The sequence below is a fragment of the Sminthopsis crassicaudata genome, chromosome 2 (assembly GCF_048593235.1).
Source record: "Sminthopsis crassicaudata isolate SCR6 chromosome 2, ASM4859323v1, whole genome shotgun sequence".
NCBI classification, from domain to species: domain Eukaryota; kingdom Metazoa; phylum Chordata; class Mammalia; order Dasyuromorphia; family Dasyuridae; genus Sminthopsis; species Sminthopsis crassicaudata.
In genome coordinates this window covers 252,472,964-252,500,109 of record NC_133618.1, presented here as the reverse complement: position 1 = coordinate 252,500,109, position 27,146 = coordinate 252,472,964, and the positions used below count along the sequence as shown (strand labels likewise).

At 36.9% G+C, this 27,146-nt stretch overlaps 1 protein-coding gene across 1 annotated transcript in view; it reads right to left on the bottom strand.

The window, feature by feature from the left end:
• The window catches only part of COL9A3 (collagen type IX alpha 3 chain), a 54,015-nt gene extending 34,242 nt beyond the window's left edge, over positions 1 to 19,773 (bottom strand). Inside the window, exons 1-10 of the mRNA XM_074288794.1 lie at positions 19,464 to 19,773; positions 17,854 to 17,922; positions 14,530 to 14,565; positions 12,981 to 13,052; positions 11,538 to 11,591; positions 8,974 to 9,009; positions 8,338 to 8,361; positions 6,858 to 6,911; positions 4,427 to 4,480; positions 3,127 to 3,168 (exon numbers count right to left, since the gene is read on the bottom strand). Of these exons, the coding sequence (XP_074144895.1) occupies positions 3,127 to 3,168; positions 4,427 to 4,480; positions 6,858 to 6,911; positions 8,338 to 8,361; positions 8,974 to 9,009; positions 11,538 to 11,591; positions 12,981 to 13,052; positions 14,530 to 14,565; positions 17,854 to 17,922; positions 19,464 to 19,529 (507 nt within the window). The 5' untranslated portion in view covers positions 19,530 to 19,773. The remainder of the gene's footprint in view (positions 1 to 3,126; positions 3,169 to 4,426; positions 4,481 to 6,857; positions 6,912 to 8,337; positions 8,362 to 8,973; positions 9,010 to 11,537; positions 11,592 to 12,980; positions 13,053 to 14,529; positions 14,566 to 17,853; positions 17,923 to 19,463) is intronic.
• Between the last annotated feature and the right edge of the window lie 7,373 nt (positions 19,774 to 27,146).

Sequence of the window (27,146 nt, the reverse complement as noted above, 5' to 3'; positions counted from 1 at the left end):
ATTAAAGCTCAATGAAAAAAATAATTTCTTAAAAGTTATAGTTGGGCAAGTAGAAGCTATGACTTGATGAAACATACAATAACAAATATCAAAACAATAAAACAAAATCAAAAGAACTAAAAAAAGATGAAAATGTGAAATATCTACTGGAAAAACTGGAAAATAAATTCAAGAGAAATAATTTATGAATTATTGGTCTACCTGAAAACCACGTTCAATTAATTAGCCTAGATATCATCTTTTAAGAAATTCTCAAGGAAAACTGTCCTGATATCTTAGAACCAGAGGATAAAATAGAAATTGAAAGAATCTACTAATCACCTCTTAAAAGAGATTTCAAAATGAAAACTCCCAGGAGTATTATATTCAAATTCCAGAACTCTCAGAGGTCAAGATGAAAATAGTATAAGCAGCCAAAATGATTACACCTGCATAAAGGCTACTTCTAAGATGAATAAATAAATGGATAAATGGATGGATGAAAAATAGTTATTAAATGATTACTATATGCCAAGCACTGAGTAAACATGGAGCAAATAGATTAAAAAGCTAGATAATCTCTGCCTCAAGGAGCTTATATTTTAAAGGGGGAAGCAACACTTTATAGAGAATGATGGGAGTCACAGTGTAGTGAATGCAGCAATAGAAGAATTAGATATACCCTGTCCAGAAGTAATTATAGTGTTGATTTGAATACAATAGTCTGACTTTCCACCAAGAAGGGAGGGAGGGAACAAACATTTATTAAGCAGTTACTATGTGCCAAGAACTGTACTAAGAATTTTACAAATAGTATTTCATCTGATCCTCATAATAATCATATGAAGTATTATTATTGTCTTTTTACAACTGGGAAAACTGAAGCAGACAGAGGTTAAATGACTTGCCCAGATCACACACCTAATAAGTGAATTTAGAATTCAACTCAGGTTTTCCTGAGTCTGTGCTCTATTAACTGTGTCACCTAGCTGCCTTGATGACTAGTCAAGCTTCAGATACAACAATGACAAAAAATGGGAGCAAATCCAAGATAACCAATGGGCTCAAGTCACTGACCATTAACTGAAACTCACAGAAAATTGGTTAGATAGAGTAAGGAATTGATTTTTATAACTTTTCCTTCATTTTTTTCTGATTGTCTTTGGTGGTATATCTGCATAGATCCCACTTTAAGAAAGCCCATTATTTGAACATCTAAATTCTCAAGATAAATTAAAGAGTAGCTAATCACTATTTGCTTTACAAAAGAATTTCTCAATTCATCAAGGAACTTCTGGTTCTAGAAAATGAAAACTACTCTTCACACTTAAAACATGACATGAGAGGAATAGTGGTATAAAGTTCATGTCCCCCTAAATTTTTCAAGACACATAATGTCCATATCAACTTCTTTCAAGGATTTTCTGACTCATCTCTATTTTTCAAAGGAGCAAAACTGAGGTTTCAAAAGGGTAAAGAGAATATTCCAAAACACACAAATTAGTATGAAAACAAGAATAGAAATTCCAATACCAAGCCTCATGGCTTTCTGACAATAGTAGCTCAAATTTCTTTCACACTTAAAATTTTCTAAAGTCCTCCTCTATCAATGACATTAGGTAGATATGGTATTTTGTATGCTCAACCAACAGATATCACAAGACTTATTCTTGTTTTATAGATTAGGGAACTGAAGCAACTGTGTTACAATAGACAGAGCACTGGGCCCAGGATCAGGATAATCTGAATTCAAATCCAGTCTCATAGTGTGATACTGGGCAAGTTACTTGACCTCTGTTTATAAACTGTAAAATGGGGATAATAGTAGCACCTAACTACTAGGTTGTTGTAAGGATGAAATGAGATATTTGCAAAGTGCTTAGCACAGTGCCTGGCACATGGTAGATGCTTATTAAATATTTATTCCTTTCACTCCTTCCCCACATGGAAGGTAGCAAGCATCAGGGTAGAACTGAGGTCTTCTGATTTCTAAATCCAGTACTAGCTGCCTTTCCTACCATAGGTGACTACTACAATAACCCTCAAGCTAGCCTGCCTCTTTTTTTTTTTTCTTTAGTATGAAGTATACAGGATAAATATGAGTCCAAAGAAGAGGCCTGTAGAGAGAAACAAATAAGATGGACTCAGTTCTGCAACTAAAAGTCTGGCTGCATTTCTTTAAAAAAATGAAATGGACATAATTTATTTTTGGCTCTCAAAAGGGAGGAAAAAAACCACCCTCCCAAAATGCTTTTAAAAATACACAGAAATGAGGTGGTAACAGATATTGTCATAAATAGCAATGCTGCCAATTGAGTCTTTTCAAAGAGAAGCTGAAAATAGTTTGCAGTGGGGGTGAGGATAAATGAAGCCATATTTCTGCTATTGGCACAAGCCAACAAAGTGATCATAGGATCATACTTTGAATTGAAAAGAACCTCTCAGCCCATCTACCCTGGCCTGCAACCCAAACCAGATTAAAGTGCCATTGGGAAATCACTGACAAAATAATGTACAAAAACATAAATAATGTTAATATGTGATTTTCTAAGTCAATATCCAGCCTACAGGGATGATTGTGTATTGTTTAGTGGCCCATTTTGTTTGAATGACTTTGATACCATTGATCTAGTCCAAGCCTTCATTTTACAGATGAGGAAACTGGCTAAGAAAGTTTTAAGTGACAGTTACACAGCTAGTACGTGAATGAGGCAGAATTCAAAAGTAGGCCTTCTGTACCCTAGTCGATTACTCCATCCCTCATGCTACCTAGCTACTTTCAGGATAGGTCCCAAGGCCCACACTAGTATGAGACAATCCTACAAAACCGCCCAAAGACTCCAAGTTTAATCCAACCTTGCAAATTAAATTTCAGCCCACTTTTCTCCCTGTGTGTGAGCTAGAGAATGTTTAAATGAAACATTTTATGCTCTTTTCTTGATATATTGTTATTCTAGGGGAGTAACTTTCTACAAGAAAGATTCAACATAAGTCCTACAAACATGGCAAGTCATCTTTAGTAAACATGATAGTTTCAGCTCCCTCCTTTTTCCAGAGGAAAAGCATTTTAGAACCACTTGTTGTTTCAGAGGACTGAATAACTTAAGCTCAAGTCAACCCCTTTAGAAAACAAAGTAAAAATCTTACCTGAAGATCGCCAGCACCATCAGGAAGAACCCCTGGGTGTCCCTGGAATCAAAAAAGTTTTAGAACTTCAGCTGAAGCATTTAGATCCTTCCCTCTTTGCCTCACTTTCCATTTTCACTAGGGATTGACCTGAGGAATCTGAATTATCCTTAATGTTGCTTTATTAATTTGCTTTCTGCCTTCTGAGTTTTATTAAGAACTTCCCAGTCAGAGATACCAATCTCTTCTAATCACTGATTTGCTGTCACTGCCTACTAGAGGGCCCACTACAGTGCCTCCCACCGTCTCTAATCAGAGAGAAAATAGACACAAGCTCTCTGAATGGAGCACCTTCTACTCCTGCAAATCTAGTCTCTAGGTACTCACAATTAATTGTGGCACAAGAAAATAAGCACAAGCTTGTCAGCCCATTTTTACAAAGCTATCTTCCTGAGGGGAATAGTGACATAGTAACTCAGTTATCTGCCAGAAGTTACCTCTAGAGCAGAAGGTAAGATCTTGAGGTCCATGAAATTGCTTTTAAATATAAATGTGTGTGTGTGTGTGTGTGTGTGTGTGTGTGTATAAATGCGTTTCAATTTAATTTGTTTTCTTTGTTTTCTTTTAAAAACATTCTGAGATGAGGTCCCTGAAGGCTTCACTAGATTGCTAAAGGGGTCCTTATCACAAAAAAAGCTCTGTATAGATGAAGTGAAATCCTTCTAGCCACATCCCATAATCCCCACCATGGAACAGAACAAAGAGTTAATAAGTCTTTCCCATTTGCAGATGAGGTAAACAAAACCCAGCTCATGTTTTGTATCAAAGACAAACCAGAGCCAGACAACCTGGTAAAGGCAAAGGATAGCAAATTTTCCTGTAGTCAATTGGATATATGACCTCAGGATACCACCTTTAAATCCTTCCTTAGAGGAAGCAAGATGGGTGGTCTAAACTCCTGGACACAGTTCTATGTGTTGACTTATAGCAAGTATTTGATAAATGTTATATGGATGAATGAGTGAATTAAGGAGACAGGCCTGTTTGAATTGGGAGAAATCTCATTTCAGACACCACAGATAATCCCTTTCTTTCAGGTCCTATCCTCCTCTAGAATAATCTTTTTTCTTTTCTTTTTTTTTTTTCTTTCCAGGAGCTTTAATACTATGTTTCAATGAGGAGTTTGGGCTTAGAAGAAAGAGATCTGGGCCCAGTCCCATATTAACTTTTTCTTCTGCCCATCTCTTTCTTAAACCTTCCATTCTTGACCTTGAAATCCCTGGTCTTTCTTTGCACTCATCAAGTCTATGGCAGTACTTACAGGAGGTCCTGGGGGACCTGGGGGACCAGGCAGGCCTGGAAGTCCAGATGGTCCCTAGAAAAAGAAAGAACCATGGCTCAGAAAAGGCTACCATCATCACTCTGAGGTTGAGAAAAACAAGCAATGATGAAAGTTCCCTCTAATAATGACCCCAATGCAGCTTTTCCTAATCTTTATCCTTATACCAAAAGCAAATTGATATAGCTCCTGAGAAGTCTCCCTCCCAACTTGAGTATCTGTCTCACTCTCAATTCAGAGTTGATGGTATTTCTGATGTAATATAGTTTTTAGGGGAGACAGGAATGATTTTAAGGTCCCTTGACCTTAGGGTGCTTCTGTTCTAACAATAAGTCTGAAATGGACAAAAGACTGGCCCCCTCACCCCTGGGTCAAGGGCCTCAGGCTCATAGGAAAATGTTGCTTAAGCTAAATTAAGGGAAGTGTTATGTTCAGACTGGGCCCCATTCCCCGGTTCATGAGACCCTAGACTTTGCGAGAAGTGTGTTTCTACATTGCAAAAAGGCTCCGTTGTGCGCTCACTCTTGTCCAGACACTTCCCCATTGTAAACGAGAAACTGTCAGTGATTCCCAAAATTTGTAACCGCATGGCTGTACCAGGATGTGGCAAATGGGCTTAAAAATGTACCTCACTAAAGGTCCAGGGCTGATCTCTACTAGCCTGTCTAGAGGGGTCAGGTGCCGGCCGGCTAATAAATGATGCTTTAAATTGAATAATCTAGTCAGAGCTGTCTATCTCGTGTCTGTCCATTTCAAGTCAGTGATTCTAAATCTTCTGGTTTTGGAATCTGATCCTGAAACCTTCTGATCTAAGAGTATTATTGTTTTGTATGTATATGATTATAAAAGTCCTCTGGCCTAGGAATATAATCATAATTCTTCCCTTAGACTTTAGGGAAAATATATTAGTGATTCTGAAACTATTGTTCTAATAATCTGTCAATGATTTCAAGTCTTTTGGCCTTAGAATTGTCCCATAAACATTACTGTCTGTTGGTCAGTGGTAACCAAATTCTTGAGGCCACTCCTTGGTTCTACCTCTAGGCCATCAAATTAGCATATCAATGACATGAATGAGATAAATTTGTCTCCTTGCTTCTGTTTCTTTGCCAAATTCTCTTGGAATTTAAACTGCTTCAATTGGCATTATAATTACAATAAACTTTGCCCCTTGACTTGGAGATGGATTCAAGTCTGCAAATTCTTTTGAGACACCTCTGACACCAGTCTGTGACCCCAATCTTTGGGGTCCCTTCCCAACCTCAACATTTCTGCTTTGCTATTTATTTCCTGGAGTTGTGTCTGTATCAGCACACAAACTGTCAAACTATTAGCAATACACAGATAAGGGAATAGATTTGTGCCACCCTCTGTACTAGAAATGATGAGGGGGGCCCCGAAATTCTCTCTCATTCTCTCAGACTTTGGGGGGAAAGCTTGAGAAACTCCCTCAAAGAAGCTCTCCCCTTAGAGACCCGCCCCAGGGAATCAAAATAAAGTGGTTTCATTCTGTTATCTGGGTGGGACTAGTTGAGTCCAGGACCACTCCTACTTAGCCTGAGCTAGAGATAGAGATTTCTATTGACCTCTATTGAGTTGGAGATTAGTCTAGGGACACTCATTCAATTCCAAGATTCTCTATTCTGATTCCAACTCAAACTGCTCCCAGTCCCCAGCAAGAGCAGTCCATATAACAAGCTTCCCTCAGCTTAATCCCTTGCAGAGGACCTAATCATGCCAAGGAACTTCTCTATCTCCTTGGCATAGATATAATCCTCTGCCAGCTGAAAAGACATTCTCTTTCAGCATTACTCTCTTTTTATCTTTCTCACTTATTTCCCTAATGGACTCTATTTGCCTCTCTGTTGGGATTTCTCTGCTAGAGGATTTCTCTGTTAGATCTTTACTTCTCTGTTGGGACCCTGCCATTAAGAAAGTCAGCCTGCAAAAGCTGACCTCTCAGTTCTAATAATAAACTTCTTTTGCCAGTTTAATTTTTCAGGTTCGTAAATTCATTTACAAAGGACCTGCACCGACCAGAAGGGGTTTCCCAAAACTTCCTGCCCTATGCCGAGCCTCATCATTTCCAGTCCAACCTAGCCAGATACCATAAATAATGAAGAACTACAGGGTTTCTGATGATACATGTGTGGATTGATAGCATCTTGTCTGATCCCCTAAAATAGGGATCATGCTGTGAGTACATTTGAATATGAATATATATATATATATATACATATATATATATATATGTATATATATATATATATACACACACACATATATATGTATATATGTTTATGCTTGTATATGTATGAAATGGCTAGCCTATGAATATTTATCGTTATGGTACAGAGATGCTAGTTTAATCCAAAAATATCAACATAGTTTTAGCACTGGGGTAGTAACTCACAGGGGGTCCACGGACTCCATTTCCTCCTGGGAGGCCACTCAGTCCAGCCTCACCCTGGAGAAAGAGAAAAGCAAATATATCAAGACTTGTTTCTTTCAGTTCTAATCTTCTGTTTGTTATTGGGAATTAGTGGGACATGATTAGAGATCCTATTCTGAAACTGTATCAGAGAAACTATGGATGAATAATAAAAAATAAATAAAAATAAAATTAAGTACTTACTATGTGCCAAACACTGTGTTAAGCACTGGGAAGACAGAAAAACTGATTAAGGAGCTCACACTGTAATTAAGGGAGACACCACATAAAATGAAATTCAGCAAAGCCTGGAAATCCCAAGGGTGCTACCTTGGGGCAGCTGGAAAGACCCAGAGATCTATAAGCCCACACCAGCAGTCAGATGACTGCAGATTATAATTCTGGTAGAACTCCATCTTTAAGAAGGAATGAGATTGTTGATGACCATCAAGTTCTGTAAGCAGTAAGCATCCTAGGCAAAAGAGTAGGGAGAGAGAAGGGAGAGATGAGTCTTCTCCACTACCAATGGTGATAATTCTTCTCTCAAAGGATTTAGGGGGTTCTAAAAAAATTAGACTTGAGGGAGGAAGAAGGGAAAATAATAAAGTTTTCCCCAACGGTGATGGTTGTTGTTGTTCTTTGTTTACCTATGGATTGGATTTAAGTGGGGCAGAGGAGCAAAAAGCAGTATACAGTTGTAGTCTTGAATTTTCTAAATTGGGAGCTTTCCCATATCTCAGTTGTCTGAGGACACATTCATTTAGTGACTAAAAGCTAAATAAGAGTTGAGACAAAAAACAATTTGCTATTTCAAAGTTATCATTTTGGAAGAGGAAGATCCTTTGAATTTCTGGCCAGAACAGAAAACAATTTGCTATTCTTACTCATTCTAAAACATCAAAACCTAAACAATGAGCCACAGATGCTTGAGTTGGGGTTATTATTGGCCATTCATTGAAAGCCAAGTGATTTGGGCTTAAAAGCCTGCAAAGTAACTCCATCTAAAACATTATGGACTTTTAAAAAACCTGTCTTTCAGAGCTACATTTCAAGAAATCAATGATGAAAACAGTGCAAGACAAAAAGTAAATAGTTCCAGCCTTTTTGGAAATAAATTAATAAATTATTTACTTGTTTGTTTGTTCATTCATTTTGATTGTTCTGCTCAGAGACATCAGATCATATGGAAGCTGTCTATAGACTAGAGATCTTTGGACTTCTGCAAAAAAGATATCAACTTAGTTCTATTCTGGCTCTGTTTGGAGCGGGAGCTGAACTGAATAGATTCTAATAGCTAGTTCCAGGCCTCTGGGCACTGAAAGATTTAACTGATTACCTTAACGTAGGAATTTGGGGATTTTGGTTAATCTCCACTGGTTGTTTGATTTATAGCACTAGAATATGGGATGAGAGGAGGAGTCATCAAGCATATAAACAAATTTTCTGGGACATTTCTACTTACTGGAGGTCCAGGAAGTCCTTTGCCCTGCAAACAGGAAATAAAAGATGGAGATTATTAAGAAAGTAAATGCTGAAAAATAACAAAGCTATTCATCTAGATCTCTAATAAAAATTAAAATTTGGGAAGTGGTTCTAGTAGGTCAAGAAGAAAGGTTAGGTAGCATATCCTACCTAAGGACAGGGGATAGCTCTGGTGGACTTTCCTAGGAGTACAGAACAATAGTTCCGTTGGGGAACTTGTCTTTTCCATTGATGACAGTTAACACTCTTTCTTTGGTAATGGTGCTCTCCCAAATCTATTTCATATTTACCACTTCTAGTACTTATTTGCATCTTCATTTTCTCTGTAACTTCTAAATAAACCTACCTTTTGCCAAAGAGAAAGGTCATTGAACCCCAATGTTTGGTGCCAGTTGCTCTCCTCAATCTCATCATTTGGTGCTGAACCCAATCTCTGAAGTCCAGCCTCTTAGGAAACTCTGTTAAGTCAAATTGGCTTGGATAGGGGTACAACTACCTCTGGGTTTTCTGCTTAATATGATCTCATTATCAAGAAGCTGCTGACAATATGCAATACTGCTATCAACCTTCTATCACCTCTTTCTTCAAATTCTACAGATTAGAAAGAAGTACTTACTCCCAGCCCAGGAGGTCCTGGAGGTCCAAGACTGCCCTGTAAAATGAAAACATTAGATGGTGATAGAATTTCCTTAAATGGAAAGGTTAGAGGGGCAGAAACAGGGAAAAGTCATCTCTTTCAATCTCTAGCCTATGCCTATGCCTATGAAGCATAATAAATTCTATATAAATGATAATTCCTTTCCCTATTCCTGTGACTGGGATATACATATCACATCCAGAGCATTGTTTTTTGTTTTCTAAAGAACTTTCACATCCATAATTCATTTGGTTCTCACAGCAGCTGGGCATCTCCATTTGACAAAAAAGAAAAACATGGCCTAGAAAGATTAACTGAGTTGTCTTGAGGCAAAGATGCCTCAGTGACAAAGGTAAGTAAGCCTAGAATCCAGAGCATTTGAGTTCTAGACTTTCTTTTATATAGCAATTTCTCCACTCTTCAATAAAAGTTGGGGTCTAGCCCTCAATTCTAGTTGTCCTAATTCCAGTTCTTCCTCATCTTGCTAAACCTGAAAGCCCAGACTGTAATTTGGAGAGCAATTTGCTCTTGTAATTCCTGCCCTGAAATGAAAGATCACTGTCAAAGTCATTATATATTTAGTGGTTAACTTTAACCACAAAGTTAAACAGGTAGAAATTCCAACTCTTTTGCTTCTCTTAGTTGTTAACTTGGGGAAACTGCTGAAAATGGAAGCCTCTGGATGAGATGACCTTTGGAAGAGGTGACTTTTGGATGTCCCTTCCATCCCAAGGACCCATTAGTCAGAGAGGACACAAAGCAGACAGGTGACCAGGCATCATATTAATGGGGGTTGAGGTCCCTTTAAGATTCCTTTCTGATTCCCAACCCCCCCATGGCTGAAGAAGCTAGGATCTTTGATTCACAAATCCTGGTCAAAAAGCACCCTTTTTGAATTCAAATGATATCTGGGCTTTCCCCAGTTCCCACCGGATCTGAGCTAGTTTGGGCTTTTCCAACCTCCCACTATCTGCTCAGGTTTCCCCAACCCCACAAACAGCTTCTTCCTTATCAAAGGACCCATTGAAATCTATTCAAATTCTAACCCTGGCTGAAGCTCAGGCTGGAAGCCAGCCTGGGACTCCACCCATGGGCCCCTTCAGATTGTCCAAAGCCCCCCATTATAAAAAGAGCTATTCTGGAGTCCTTAACCCCAATTGCCTCAGCAAAACCCAAAAAGTACAAAGTGGTAAGTTTGGAGTATGGGTGGGGAACCTACCATGGAAAAATGAGCCAGAAGATAGGAGTCTTTGCTGACAAAAGGAAATGAGTGGGTGAGTCCCACAGACATGGGATGTGGGGAGGGAGGGGAGAATAGTGAGAATCTGGGCTTCCTGGGAAATTCATCGGTTCCCTAGCCATGCTTCTGCCATCTCCTGATCAGAACAAGTGACATGTTCTGTCATGTCAACAGGTCAACAGAAGAAGGTGACATGAGTTCTTCCACAAATCCCTGATTCTTCTCTAAGATGCTTCTCCCAAACCTCCACAAGTCATGCAAGGAAAGAGTGACTTCCTGCTTCTTCTGTGTTCCTATTTCTACTGTCTTCACAACTCTTATCCCTAATTGTGCCCCTCTAACAGCCTCTCTCCTCACCCCAACTGAAGAAGGAAGTGATTATCTCTAGGGACTCTGGAATGACCTTCCTAGACCTTCTGTCCAAATTCTTTCTCCAAATCGTATTACTTGTAACTAATCCTCCACTCCACTCATAATCCCAGGCCACTCTCCCTTCCATCACTTGGATTGTAGTGGGAGGATCTCTGGTCCAACCCTTTCATTTAATATATGTGGAAAGATATAGGGTCACGCAAGTAGTATGTGGGATTTGAACCCAGATGCTGTGACTTCAGAGTCAGTGTTTGGCAAGCAAGAGTCAAGTGAAGAAAGGGTTTAAGCCAATAAAAACAAGATTTTGGTCTGAGACAGCTCCACCAAGGACATGACTTTTATACACAATGGCTGTGGAGAAATGTAAGAATGTTAAGTAACTACCCAGAGAGAGGATTCTAGATGGAACTTGGTTAAATCTTATCCTGAAGTATAATATCAAGTGTCTCTGGCTGACAGCTCTGTAAGGCTATGAGAGCAAGCTATCCCCAATTTTCTACTCCTAGAGGATCTCCTTTCTACTTGCCTTTCCTTTCTCTTTTTTTGTTCCTTTCCTTCTTTGCCTTAGGCCTCATCTGAACTGGAGAACCTGAAGGTCATAGAGAAGGCAACCACATCTGTCCTTTCTTGTTTATCTCACAAGGTTGTTGTTGGGAAAGTGCTTTGTAAATCTTGAAGAGCTATATAAATATGTATTTTTGATTTTATTACCAAAATTTGCAGCAAAATAAATGACCCTTTAAGAATATTCCAATATCCACAGGGTCAAGGAATATCTCAAGACTTTTGTGGATGATTACGGATGAGGTTACCTCTTCTCTACCCAGTGACTATATCCTAGAACTACTTCTATTCTTTTTACCCCTTTCCACTAAACAAACAAACAAATAAATAAAAACAAGAAGGCCATTTAGACATTTCAGGAACTTACCCTTTCTCCAGGTGAGCCTTTAGGACCAGGAGGTCCATCCTGACCTGTCAGACCCTGAGGAAGAGGCAGAAAAGAGATGAATCACATGGAGAATGCTCTGGTATAAGGTAGGCGCCAAGGACAGTCTGCTACTTTATCATTTAAAAATGAAACACCAAAAAAATCTCCAAATAACAGAAAACAATAGTCCTGACTCTAAAAGCAAATAGATCTCAACCTTAAAGTTTTTCTGGCTAGGCTCTTCCTGACCTGTCTCAAATGGTAATGGGGGAAAAGGAGAGTAGAGGGGAATTTCTGTCCCTATACAAACATGCAAATTATCACACACATAAATAATTTCTTAGTTTTCCAGCAACAGACATTCTAGGAACAGGAAGAGCTACAAGGACAAATACTACTTGTCTTTAGGGATTTACAGTTCCCCTTTTTTTTTTTTTTTTTTTTTTTTTTTTTGGTCTAAAAATCAAGGTTATGGGGGTATTAGTGAGAAGACTTTTTTTTTTTTTAATTCATTTTTCCAAATTATCCCCTCCCTCCCTCCCTCCACTCCCTCCCCCCGATGACAGGTAATCCCATACATTTTACATGTGTTACAATATAACCTAGATATAATATATGTGTGTAAATACCATTTTCTTGTTGCACATTAAGTATTAGATTCCGAAGGTGTAAGTAACCTGAGTAGATAGACAGTAGTGCTAACAATTTACATTCACTTCCCAGTGTTCCTTCTCTGGGTGTAGTTATTTCTGTCCATCATTGATCAACTGGAAGTGAGTTGGATCTTCTTTATGTTGAAGATCTCCACTTCCATCAGAATACATCCTCATACAGTATTGTTGTTGAAGTGTACAGTGATCTTCTGGTTCTGTTCATTTCACTCAGCAACAGTTGATTTAAGTCTCAGTGAGAAGACATTTTTTTTAAGATTCTTCATCTTAATATCAGTGGTACAATGGTGCAAGGAAGAGTGAGGAGAGGGGCAGAGGGGGAAGAGGAACAAAAAGACCTGGCTTATTCACCTATGTAATTCCAGGATTTAGAGCTAGAATGGACCTTTGAGACCTTGGTCTCGGGATAATTAAAAGTTGGCTCAGTTTTAAACTTTCTAAGGAGAGGAACATCATGGTGCTTCTTTATCCTGCCAACAATTTGCCTAGTAATCATAAATCAGTGATTATTTGGATTATAGCCCAAATAGCTCCCAAATCTGAAGACTTCCTGTAACTTGGCCCCAGTTTTCTCACATAAATGGGCACTGGGAAAAGAAAAATTATAACTCACTTCTAGAAGTTGTTCTGAGAAATCTTGGGGTCCTAGCAAAGGAATTGGATACGATGTAGGAAATGCTAGCAAGCAGTCTTTCCTGGGACAGGATAGAAATACAGGGAGGGGAAGCGAGTCCCCATGGAAATGGCAAAAGAGAGAGGCTCTGATACTCACATCTACACCTGGCAGGCCAGGCAGCCCAGCTTCTCCAGGTTTCCCAGGTTTCCCTGGGGTTCCTTTGGGGCCCTGCACAAGAAAAAAAGGAAAGAATGAGGAGATGGTCTAGTTCCACATGATGTGGCACACAGTGCCTAGCCATGATAGGCATGTAATAAAGGTTTATTAAATTGATTATGTCTTTTTTAGAACTTTCACCCTTATCCCATATCTCCCTGCTGTAACATTTCTAAGGGTGGAAACCAGGTCCTCTTTATTTTCTTTTGGATTTACCCATTCCTATTCCTTCCCTCCGAGCTACAGGCCCCAAGATTGGGCTCTGAACCCAGTTGTTGAATGACTTTTAAATCTCAAAAGACAGTGAAAATTGGAAGCACCAACCTGCAGGAAGGCAGGTAGTTCATATGTTGAAATCAGTTCATTCCCAGCTCCTAAAAAGGGCCCCTTTAGTCAATGAGATTGAAACAGTTCGAATTCCCAGTGTAAATGATGAGCAGAGCTCTGGAAAGTCTTCCATGAACTCAAGCAAAGTGAAATGCACTATATATAAAGTAATAGCACCATTCCCTGGATAACCAGATATATATGACTGCTATTCTCAGCAGTACAATCATCCATGACTACTATGAAGGATTTAGGATGAAAAATCCTATACATAGCTAGAGAAGAAGCTGATTATGTCTGAATACAGACTGAAGCAGAAATTCTCTCTCTCTCTTTTTAACTTAATTTTTCTTGAAGGTTTTCATTAGGATGAGAGATCTATTTTTTTCCCCTCTACAACGTGATTTTTATGGAAATGTTTTGTATAATTTCAGAAGTGGTTTCTTAACTGTAGGTGGGGATAAGGGAGAGAATCTAGAACTCAAAAATTTTAGAAACAAATGCAAAATTTTTTTATTGTTTTGAATATAACTGGAGGAAAAAATGAATAAAACAAAAATAAAATAAATGACCATAAAAAATTTCCCAGTGCTTTTCATTAGGAGAAGCTGAGGTCACTCTTCTTAATTCATCTTAGAGACCATGCTCTTCTCAGCAATGAATCATACAGTCCCATATAGAAAGGGATGACAGGATCAAATTAGAGAATATTTGTAAAAAGCACAGGGCCTAACATGTAATAGATTCTATATAATGACTTATTCCCTTCCCCTTTTCTACGAAGCTTCTAGGCCAAAGAAAATAGCAGAGCCTGTACATGGAATCTTTCATTCCCTAAATTCTCCCTTTCTACCTTCTTACCATCCCACATGCCTATTTCCCTGGCCTCTTATCTATGTTCTATTTTGAGGGTTCTTTCTTCTCAAAACATACCACACCTATTATTCCTGACTTCCCTAACCTGGTAGGAGAACAGAAATAACAAGGTTAAAAACTAAACTGTCCTGCCACACTTGGTCCTACAGCAAATGAAACATCATTTAGCAGATCATTGTCCTCCCCAGCTGATATAGCTGAGCTCATTCTCCTAAGACCTCACCCCCAAATGTTTGTAACACTGCCTGAAGGATCTTGGTAGTACTTTAATTAGGGATTTACTTACCGGAGGGCCAGGAAGACCTGGAGGACCAGCTTCACCCTGTAACAGGGGAAAAAGTAACATATATTCAAAATGTTAAAGACATACCTAGCACAGCTTCCCTCCTACTTCTACCTATGTAAAATGAAGGTACTTTGGATGTCCACTTTAGCTCTTTATTGAGGAACACATTCTGTGTTTCATTCCTATGCATTTTTATCTTCTGAAAAAGTAAAGTAGAATAACGTTCGTTTATCCAATCCTTTTGCAAAGCAACTTTGGACTAAACTCCCAAAGTTGTTAAATTGTGCACACTTTTTGACCAAGTGATATCAATACTGGGTATATAACCTAAAAAATAAAGAAAGTAAAGATCCTATATATACAAAAATATTTATAGTGCTACTTGTAGCAACTAGAAATAAATATAGTGTCCATCATTTGGGGAATGGCTGAACAAATTATGGTATATGAGTGTCATGGAATATGATGTACTATAAGACATGACAACTATGATGGATTCAGAGAAACCTGAAAAGACTTGAATGAACTAATGTAGAATGATTTACATAGTGATCACAACAATGTGAAGGAAAACAAATTTGAAGGACTTTGGAACTCTGATCAATGTAGTAACCAATCATGCCTTCAGAAGACTGAAGATGGAAACAGCTTCTCACCTCTTAACAGAGAGGTGATGGACAGAGGGTACAGAACTCAGATACAGTCAATGTATTCTTTGTTTTGCTTGACTGCATTTTTTGTTATAAGGAAGGTCTTTTGTGCAAGTAGAATTGGTGGGTACTGTTAATAGTATTTTTTAAAAAAAGGAGTAAGGCAAAAAGCATCAGTTAAACTTTTAAAACATATACATACAAAAGTAGAAGTTCTTTTTATACATCTTAAAAACTGTATATAACAAGACTCCCTAGTTTTATACATAATCCTCTTTTTTCATTCTTTGTATATTACATTGGGCTTATTTGTTGATGCTTTAAAGTTCACAATAAAAAATATAATTCCTATTTTTAAAAATGATCCAGAAAAACTGCAAACTATACCTCTTTTCCCAGCATTGTCACTCCAAGGGTCCAAACTCTTCCCTATTTCTTAATGGTTGGAAAACTTACTATGTCAAAGCTTCTGTCCTGCTGATGGGCAATATCTGGATATTCCTGAATATCTCTCGCTGTTTCTGTCTGGGAGTAACAGCTTATTCCTTTCTGAAAAAATACTGACCACATATATAATCAGAATAGATAACTATCTACATGATGTGACTTTGAGGATTGAGGAAAACTCTTGTATCAAGATTATTTCCTTCACCTACCTCTGTATCTAAATGCCACCATTAAAACCACTGCCCAGAATGAAAACAGTAGGGAATTACAATACAAACTTGGGCGGGGGGGGGGGGGGAGGGGGAGAGAAGAGAGAGGGGGAAGGGGAACATTATAAAATTATCATTATAGCCATTATCAGCCAATTGCATGTAATGAAAAACTGAAGCTAGAAAGAGGATAAAAGAAGAAAAACTGGGTTTGCTGTTCTGGAGGGCTAATAGAAATGGAGGCCTTGATTAATAAATCCATTGGAGGGATTAATAAGACTAAAGCTAAGACTAAGAGACACTAAATAGGAGAAATGAGGGACATAAGATGGAACACAGAGAGAGGTCAAGGAAAACCTTGTCTAGTTCACAGTTTTGTCAAAAACCATCCAGAATATGGTAGACTTAAACCTGGTATTCCCATAAGACCAAGACCCCATTTATCACAAGGACCTTTTATTTATTCCTGTTGAATAAAGGTATTTCAGAATGAGCTCTTCCCACTCCCTTCCTGATTTCACCAATTCCTATAATTAGTTGTGTCTATCACAGCCTGAAAGTTTAAGGGAAACAGTCCTTTCTCTATTAGACCTGCCTGCAGTGAATATAGAATAGAGCCTAGATACAGTTAGGTCTCTATTCCTTTGTAAAACCACAGGAGTTGCTGTGGTAGGAAAAATTGCCACCTTGATACCTCCTCCATACCCAGGTTAGGAGCCTGCTTACTACATTTGGTGGTTTTTCTAAAATGGGAAAAACTAAATTCCTCAGTGCCAGATCCAATGTCTGCTCACCAAAGGCTTCTGTGAAAAGAGGGAAGGGGAAAGGGGAAGGAAAAAGGGGGAGTTAGAGAAAGAAAAGGAGATATGATGCTTTCTGAGAAATGGATGATATTTCCAGGTGCTTATCTAGTTAGTTAGCAAGATCTAGCAACCACATCTATCCATAAGAATTTGGACCCTAAAACAATGTTAGCAATTCTCTTCTGACTTCATCAATAAAAGGTGTGTTTCTTAGTTTCCCCCTAAAACCTGCTAATAGCAAACAAAGTAGGCCTTATAAAGAGTACACATTGAAGTACCCTTAGCCCACCTACCCCTCCAGCAAGGCAAACAATCTCAGTTTGAAAAGTAGCAAAAAATCTAGGTCTTCCCTTCTTTAGAGTTCTTCCAAGATACCCCCAAGGCAAAGCTTCATCTCACTACCCTCTTTAACACTCTTTCCTACCTGAATTCCCAAATCCTTAATTCTTTCTCAGATTAGAGATCAATTTCTTTTTTCTTTCTTTTTTTTTTTTTAATTTTAATAGTTTTTATTTACCAGATATGTGCATGGGTAATTTTACAACATTGACAACTGCCAAAGCTTTTGTTCTAATTTTTCCTCTCTTTCCCCCCCCCCCCCCCAATGGCAGGTTGACCAATACATGTTAAATATGATAGAGTATAAATTAAATACAATATATGTATACATGTCCAAACAGTTGTTTTGCTGTACAAAAAGAATCGGACTTTGAAATAGTGTACAATTAGCTGTGAAGGAAATAAAAAATGTAGGTGGACAAAAATAGAGGGATTGGAAATTCTATGTAGTGGTTCATAGTCATCTCCCAGAGTTCTTTCACTGGGTGTAGCTGGTTCAGTTCATTACTGCTCTATTAGAACTGATTTGGTTCATCTCATTGTTGAAAATGGCCACATCCATCAGAATTGATCATCATATCATATAGTATTGTTGTTGAAGTATACAACGATAGAGATCAATTTCTTAGACAAATACCCCCACAGTACAAATTTTCCCATTTTAGAAACTGGCAGGTTTGCTAATGTTTAGAAAATACTTTCTTATTTACTTTTCCATTTTTTTTTTTTGCTTGTAAATTCCACTTATTGAAAATGATAATTTCCTAATAAGTTACCTAGGAGCTTGAATTAACTTTCCTGCATTCCTTTTGACTTCCCATTCCCATGCTTCACTCCCACTCCAACTTTCATTTCACACACTTCAAGAATACTCACATCTATGCCGTCTTTTCCAGGAGGTCCCGGAGGGCCTTGAGGTCCAGCAGGGCCCCGAGGTCCTACTTTCTGATAGGAAAAACAGAAAGATGGCATCAGGTAAAAGTCCCCTAAAGATAGGTCATTCCCTACCCCATTTTACTCACACTTCAGTATGGTGACCAATCAGCCAACTAGTATTTATTAAGCTCCTGCTATATATATAATAGGTACTGTACTAAGTACTAGGAATACAAGGAAAGACAGAATAGTCCCTGATTTCCATGAAGTCATGATCTAATACAAGATACAACATGTAAGAAACTAGGTACAAACAAAATTTATTATAGAATAACTTGGAGTAGAGAGAGTCTCAGAAGGAAGGAATTAAGATTAAGTAGAACTGGGGAAAAACTCTTACAGAAGGCAAAATTTTAGTTGAAACTTAAAGGAAGTCAGGGAAGTTATTAGGCAAGGAAGCAGGAAAATTTTGAAGGTTAAGAAAATTCTCCATCTCAGGAAATCAGTGAGATTTGGAGCTAAAGTAAGCCTCCCCTTCCCAGAACAAGCTCCTTTAACAGCCTCACCATGTTTTAAAAAAAAAAAAAAAAAAAAAAGTCATCTAAAAGGATGATAGTTCAGCACAAGCCTATGACTGGCCTCCTAAGACAACCTAAACTCACAACAAAAGCAGGGAGGCAATTGTTGATATCCACGCTGGGGGATGTCTACAGGACAGCACAATGCTGTGTAGTGTGCCCTGAAAGAGGCCTCTCTGTGAGAGGCTGAGGTGTGGGATTTTTATTTTTTATTTTTATGCTTTTGGTAAGAGAGAGTCTGTACTGTGGCATGGGCTCTATGGGGAACCTGGTCCAGCCCAGCAGTTCTGGGAACAAAGATCTCATTGTAAACCTTGCCTGGAGAGCTAAGGCTCTGCATCTGGGGGTTTCTCTAAGCAGAAAGGGAGACATAGAGACGCCTGGCAGAGAGATTCTGTCAAATACCAAAGACTCCCAGGTGACAAATGAACTGTGGACACTCATGAGCTGGGATGGGAAGGGTGTTTTAGGGAAAAATAGGGGTGGTTTCTTAGTTGGTAACTGGGATCTCCATTGAAGAGAAAAAGAATGATTTTGGCATTTTCTTTAAATGCTGGTATTTAGGGTGAATAAAATATGTGCTTAAGCTTTTGCTATTTTGACCAAAAAAAAAAAAAAAAAAAAAAAGGAAAAAGAGAAAGAGAAAGAGAAAGAGAATGAGAGAGAGAGAGAGAGAGAGAGAGAGAGAGAGAGAGAGAGAGAGAGAGAGAGAGATTAATTGATTTTAATTTTCCTAGTTTTATTTTTGCAAATGGGTATGTTGGCTTTAATAGTCTCACTTATTCTCTCTTCCCACAAGATAGTTAATGGTGGCCTCTGAATTGTGGAATGAAACTATCCATTCATTCATCCTTTCTACCCCAGATAAGGTTTCTAATTTTCTCTCAAATTCTTGCTCTTTCATCCTGAACAAATGAAAAACTGGGACCCACCTACTTATTAACCCCTACTTTTACAACCGGAAGGAAAAAAGTAAACTATGCTCAAATTTGCTCTTTCTTCGCTTTGCAAAGGAGACAAAAGAATGCTTACCTGAGTTAAGGAGGTAACTACAAGTTGACTGAGAATAAGCAGCACCAAGACAGAGGTTGTAGCCATGGCTCCTGCAGAATTGAGCTGCTGCTGGATCCCTCCTTTCCAAAAAGCTTCTCTCTCTCACCTTTCAGCGCCTACCTGCTGTGTCCAGGCTCACTAGATGATCTACTAGAGGCTCATATCCAAAAGTAACCTTACTGAGGAGTGGAAGTCAGATTACTGAGGAGGCGGGCTGGAGAAAACAAGGGGCTGGCCAATTTAGTGAGTGACACTGGACTCTGAAAGTATACCCATTCATACTCTTTCACACAACCACGACATTCAGAGCCCCAACAGGGCATTCCAGAACCAAGGGTGAACCTTATGCAATAGAGATTGAAGAATAGGAGTATAAAAATAACCAAACTGATTAACTATAGGGTCCTGGAGATTGAAAAAAAATTTTAAGGTAATTTTTTTCTTTTTTTTTTATCAGTCTCAGCTAATATGTACTCTTTAGTTTAAATCCTCAGCAAACATACTCTTAATCAGAAATTCAGTTCCTTAAATAGACAGCCTCTTCATCATAGCACTACTTCCAGGGGGCCATCACTGCTGAAATACTGGAGTAAAAACCTTTTTCCCCCTGCCCCTTCCCCTCCATTCTGAGAGAGCCTTGATCTAGAACAGGAGTTCTAGAACAGGAACCTTTAGGGTGAGGGAAGGAGAAGGGATGAAATTCAGACCTTTGAATATAAAGGTTCCCTATCTATTTTTTATTCTGAATTTAATGTATATCCACAAAAGAGAAACTATTTCCATATATAAAATAGAACAGAAAAAAAGATTATGAATAAAATCATGAATTTTGAAATTCATGAAATCATGAACTCTATCATGTACAACTTGTTTTTCACAAAATATATATGTGTATACATATATAATAAATTTAATGTTATTGTCAAAGCTGTCTGTCCAATTTGTCTAAGCTTCCCTCTGAATTTCCTTCTGCTTCCTCCCTTTTTAAACTTATTTTTAACAACAAAGAGACTAATCCCTCTGTAATTGTTTATTAGGCTATGAATATATTCTGTCAGCATCTAAAAAAAATCAAGTTACAGTACATGCATAAAACACAGTGACAATTACAAAATAGATCAATATTATGTTAAGAACCAATACTCTTAAAAGACTAAAATAGCTACAAAAGGAGACCAAAGCTACTATAGCAATGCCTTCTCTGTACACCACACTTCATGAGCATCGTAAAAGACAATTGGTCATGAAATATATTAAACTGTGTATCCTCACATATGTTTCAGGCTGACTCTTTCAATGTCCTAATAACCTTTGGGAATGTCCTATCATCCTTAATATCTTCACTGCAGTTGACATTAATTTTAAAATTATTTTAGATTAAACACTTACTATTCTCAATTTTAAAGATGAGCTTTTATTTCTTTTTTAAAAAAATCTTTGAAACATTTTTTAAATCAATTCATGCTTATCCTTCTTGGCATGTACATAAAGTCTGGCTATTTATGTTTCAACTTTGTTTAAAAGCAAGGTATTTGGTTGCTTTTGGGGGGGGGGATTGGTATCAGGATGATTTTTGTAAAATCTGGTAAAATGAATAGAGCTGTCTCTCAAATGAAGTGTCTTATGTTGCATTTTCTAATCCGGAACTGCCGATACACAATCATTTTAGTTTTGCAAATCACTACTTTTGCTGATTCTCACTTTCAACTCCTTATTAGGAATTTTTAGATTAGGATTTGATTGCATTATTTCACTTGTGATCTTGAATCCATCTTTTAGGAATAATCACCCCTCAAGCCTTTTGGGAGGGATATCAATTAATAAAAACACATCATTTACTATGTGCCATGCACTAAGCTAGGTTATGGGCACATAAAATCAAAACAGTACCTATCCTAAAGAAACATATACTTCAAGGGAAGAAATAATGCATACTCATATACACACAAAATACAAGGTAATTCTGGATGAGAGGCACTAGCAGTTGGGAAGTCAAATAAGATTTTCGGATTACAGGGGATAGTCTCTAAACTGAGTCAGAAGAAGAGCTCATCCCTCAGCTCTGTACTTTTTTTATGACTGTTCTCATACCTGGCATGTGATCTTTACCTCCGTTTCTCAGAATTTCTAATTTCCTTCAAGGGGGTTTCTAGGGATTCTAATATGAAAAAACAGAGAAAGGAATATACTTTAAGTATAGGGGACAATCTGAGAAAAGACATAGAGGTATAACTTTTTGGTATCTTACCTGGGTTCTGCCTGAACTGATTTCACTATAGGCAGAATAAGTGACCACATACATGCCAATACACTTTAAGAACATGTGAGTTCATTACTGCTGAGATATTTTTCTTTTTTGGTCATACAATTGCTAGCTCTTTTTTCTCTTCCAAATCCTTCCCTTCTCCCTCAATTAACAACACCATCCTTCTTTAAAAATAAATAAGCCTTATTTAATAAAACAGATACATTCATTTGCCATGTCCAAAGAAAGGAATTATCTCATTCTGTATCCTTTCTGTCAGGCAGTGGATAACATATCTCATATTAATCTCGAGGAGTCAGTTAGCTTGACTCATTTCTGACTGCAAATAAGAGGAAGATCCCAATACAATACAAATTTCTGAGCATTCCATCAAATATCCAAGAAGTTATTCTGGGAATGAATGTTAAATCTAGGTCCTCCTGGTAAGTCTAGTTGTAAATATCCAATACAGATATATTTATAATAAAACCTACATAATAATAAGTCATAGCACAGAAAAGTATTAGCATAATTCAATTTGGCTTTTTAAAGGAAAACAGAAGATTAAGTCAAATGTAGGTTAAAGGGTAACAGTCAAGACACATTGTTTCTTTAAAAATAAGTACTTCAAGATCTAAGAATAAGGCAGTAACCATACATTTTGATTTATTTTCCAAAGCTCTTTGGTTCACAGACCAAAGAATGTAAAAGAGCAAGTTCAAATTATTTGTGCAAATTAACTCCCCCCAAATTTATAAATATAAATGTATTTATATGTATATATATGTATTTATAATATGTATGTATATAGAAAAAGGGAAAGAAGAGCTTCTTTTTAAAAAAAAATTTGTTTTTAACTTATGGGATAAAACAAGTATTTCCATAACATAGAATAATAAAAAAATATGATTACACATTAAACTGCAAATTTATTATATACAACTTACCATTTCTTTTAAATATATTTTTTCTTTCCTTCCCCAACTCTGGCTACCATTAGACAAAATATGTATGTATGTGAATATATATATGTGTATATATATATATATATATATGAGTATGTGTTTATATGTGTGTATATACTTATTCTATTTATCCATTCTTTCTCTGAGATAGTACCTTTCTTCATATATCCTTTACAATTAATTCAAGTATTTATAATAGTTAAAATGACTTACTTAGTCATTCTTGAGACAATAGTTATTATTCTTTTGCATAGTGTTCTTTTGGTTCTGTTCATTTTGTTCTTCATTATTTCATGTAAATCTCATTACGTTTTTCTAAGATCATTGAGGGTACCATACTCATATTCAATCAGTTACCAATTCTATAACACCTCTCAAATCCACCCTTTCTACTCCATTGCTTTATGTCCTCATTGCCTCTTGAGTAGATAATCTAATTGGGTTCTTTGCCTTGAATCTCTCCCTCAATTCATATTTCATACGGCTGCAAAGTTCACATTCCTAGAAGGAAAATGAATTATGATTTACTCTACTAAAAATCTTCAATAAATACCTATTTCCCCTCAGAAAAATTATAAAAACCCTCCACAATCAAGTTCCCATCTACTTTTCCCAGTAAACTGGAGTAGAAAATAACATTCCATCTGTCATCTCCTCTTTGCACAAGTTGTTTTCCATGTCAAATACAGCTCCTATACAAGGCTTGTCTGGATGACCATAGTTATTAGTGCTTGCTCTCCCATGAAATTACTTAGTGCTACTTTATATGCCCTTTTTATTTACTTGTGCAATATTATTTCTTCCCAATACCTGTTCATTCAACAAATATTTATTAAATACCCACTTTGTGCCAGATACTGTTTTAGGATTGATGATGAAAAGAACCCAATAGCTCCTTTTCTGGAGAAGCTGACATCTGATGATGGTGATGGGGAAATGGTATATATATTTTTAGAAAGTAAAATTTAAAAAAATTTAAAGTAGATACAAAGCAAATTTGGGGGCAGGATAGTAATAACTGGGGGAGAGGGTTTGAGGAAATCAGGATAAGCTTCCTATAAGGAAATGACTCTTGAATTAAGCTTTTTTTTTAAAAATGCTTTATTTTTAATTTATGGAATAAAATAAGCATTTCTATAACATACTATAATAAAAAGATGATTGCACATAAAACTACAAATATACCATGCACAACTTCCTTTCAAATATGCAATAATATTTCATGTTTCTTTTTTTTTTCCTCTTCCCCTCCCATCCTAGAGATGGCTACCATTAGACACAAATAGTTATATATTTATAAAATTATTCTATATATACTTCTATTTATCAGTTCTTTCTCTGAATGCAAATAGTATCTTTCTTTTTATATCCTTTACATTTAGCTCAGGTATTTATAATAGTCAAAATAACTTATTCCCTCAAAGTTGTTCTTCAAACAATAGTGTAGTTACTGTATATATGTACACACACATATATATATATATATATACATATATATGTATGTATACATGTATATATACTGTATATATTTTCTTGGTTCTGTTCATTTTACACTTCATTATTTCATGTGAATCTTTGTTTTTCTACAATCATTGAACTCATCATTTCTTATGACACAGTAGTATTCTATCATAAGCATAAACCACAACTTGTTCAGCAATTTCCCCTAGTGATGGGCATCCCTATAATTTCCAGGGTTTTTTTTTGCCATCACAAAGAAAGCTATTATAAATATTTTGAAAGAGATTCTTCTCTTTCCCTAAATCATCTTTGGAAATAGATCAAATAGTGGTATTGCTGAGTCAAAAGTTATATAGGTAGTTTAATAATTCCAGATTATTCTCCAAAATGGTCGTATCAGTTCATAATCCCACTAACAATGAATTAGTGTCCCAATTTTTCCACATCCCTTGAATTAATCTTTGAAGAAAGTTAGACCTTCTACTAGGTGGAAAAGGAGGAAGTGCAAAAACACTCAGGCAGTAGATGAAATGTCAGGTACAAGGAAAAGACAGAAAATTTGGACAGAATGCAAATTCATAGAAAATAATATGAGACATAAGCTGGAACAGGAAACCTAAAGTCTGTCTGTGAAGAATTTTTACAAGCTAAACAAAGGCATTTGTATTTTATTCTAGAGACTAGAAAGAGCTACTCCAATTTCTTGAGCAGAGTAATATGGCTAGACTTTTGCTTTAGGAATATCAACTTGGACATTAGGTTAGGGATGGATTAAAGAAAAGAGAGAGAAATGAATCAGGGAAGTTGATTAGGAAGTTATTTCAATAAGCCATACAAAACAGGAAGATCAAAATTAGGATAGTGGTCATGAATAGAGAGAGTGGGTGCAAGATATTCTGGAGGTAGTAGAATTGACAAAACTTAGCAACTAAGTAGATATGGGAGAAAGAAAGAAGGAAGAAATAAGGATGGCTTGGAAATCTCGCTCTTGTTTGTGTGTGTCTCTATGTCTCTCTCTCATCTACATAAAGATGCCATTTGAAACCAAAGGGAGCTGATAAGACCATTAAGATGGACTATAAAGAAAAGAATCTAAGGCAGAACCTCGAAATGTATGAATAAGTGGTGAGTTATGGATGGTTTACCCAGCACATTACATGAGAAAAGGTAGCTAGACAGAAGAAATGTGAGAGAACACTGTCACAAACCTAGATAAGACAGTCTCTGAAACAAGGGGGTTGTCAACAGTGATGGACACTGAAGAGAAGGAGGACAAAAAAAAAAAATCATTGAATTTGACAACTAATAGATCATTTAGTAATTTTGGAGAGGGCAAGTTCAGTTGGGTTAAGTCAGAAGCTAATTTGAAAAGGTTAAACACTGATTCAACCATTCTGGAGAACAATTTGGAACTATGGCCAAAGGGCAATCAAATTGTGTAAACCTTTTGATTCAGCACTAACACTAATAGTATTACAAAGAGGTGGTTTTTTTTTTTTTTGTTTGTTTTGTTTTTTGTTTTGTTTTGTTTTGTTTTTTAAGGGCAGAGGAGAGGCAGGAACCTACTTGTATCAAAATATTTATAGCAGTTTTTTGTTTTTTGGGGTTTTTTTTGGTGGGGACAAAGAATTGGAAATTGAGGGGATATTCATCAATTAGGGAATGCTGACCAAGTTGCAGTATATGAATGTAATGGAATACTATTGTGCTATAAAAAATGATCAGAAAAACCAGAAAGCCTTACACGAACTGATGCAAAGTGAACTGAGCAGACCCAGAAGAATATTATACAATGTAAGAGAAACATTGCATGATAATTAACTATGAATGAGTTAGGTATTTCCAACTATGTGGTAATCCCAAAGTACTCATGAGGAAAAACTGAATGTCCAAAGAAAGAACTGAAAAAGAGTCAAAGCATGCCATTTTCACTTAGTGTGTGTGTGTGTGTGTTTGTTCCTTCTTTCACAACATGACTAACATGGAAATATGTTTTACATGAGCACACATATGTGTCCTTTATCAAATTGCTTACCATCTTAAGGAGGGGGAAAGTAAGGGAGAAAATTAGAACTCAAAAATTTAAATGAATGTTGAAATTTGTCTTTACATACATAACTAGAAAAAAAAACTATAATTTTTTTTAAAGTGTGTATACAGGGGAAGGGTTTAAGAAGTAAGAGAAAATGAAAATAGCTTTTCTTAAGACATTGGCAGTGAAAGGAGAAAAAAACAACAGCTCTAAAGGGACTGTGGGATTGAAAATTTAAGAATCTAAGAATTATTTGTAAGCAAGTAGGAATGGGCCAATGTATTAAATTTTTTTAAATGGGAGAGGGGGAAAATGATTGTATGGGATAATTTGGGGGGGGGATAGGAAAAAAAATGGGATTAAGGCCCCAAGTAGGTAATGTGTTAACATGAAGACCCACCTCTTTCTTTAACTGGAGCAAAAGAGAGAGTGAGAGATGATGCAAAAGTTATTTGAAATGGAGATGTGAGAGGGGAGAAAAGAAGGTATCTCTAAACGACCTTAATTTTTTCAATGAAGTATGAAACAAGATCCTTTGCTAAATGGGAGGGATAAGGGAGACTTAAGAAAAGAAAAGGTTTGGATTAAAGAAAGGTTGATGTTTGTTGTTGTCCAATCATTCTTTGTTACTCCATTTGGGATTTTCTTGACAAAAATATTGGAGTGGTTTTGATGAGAACTAGGTAAGGAGTACCTAAATGAAATTAGATTTAATTGAGGTCTAGTGGCAGGTTCAAGGTACAGGGAGTCAAATAGAGCTCCCCTGCAACCCCTTTGGATTCGGTGCAAAGATACAGAGTTAAATGAGGTCTAGTAGTTGCGCAAGAGTCCGCTGTAAAGGAATTTACAGACCCAAAAACCTAGATTGATAAAAGAGATTTATTGTGGGGTGTGGAAGAAAAGTTTAGTTAGTAAAGTTGAGGGTACAGATAAAAGGGCACCGGAGCTACAGGTCCAGT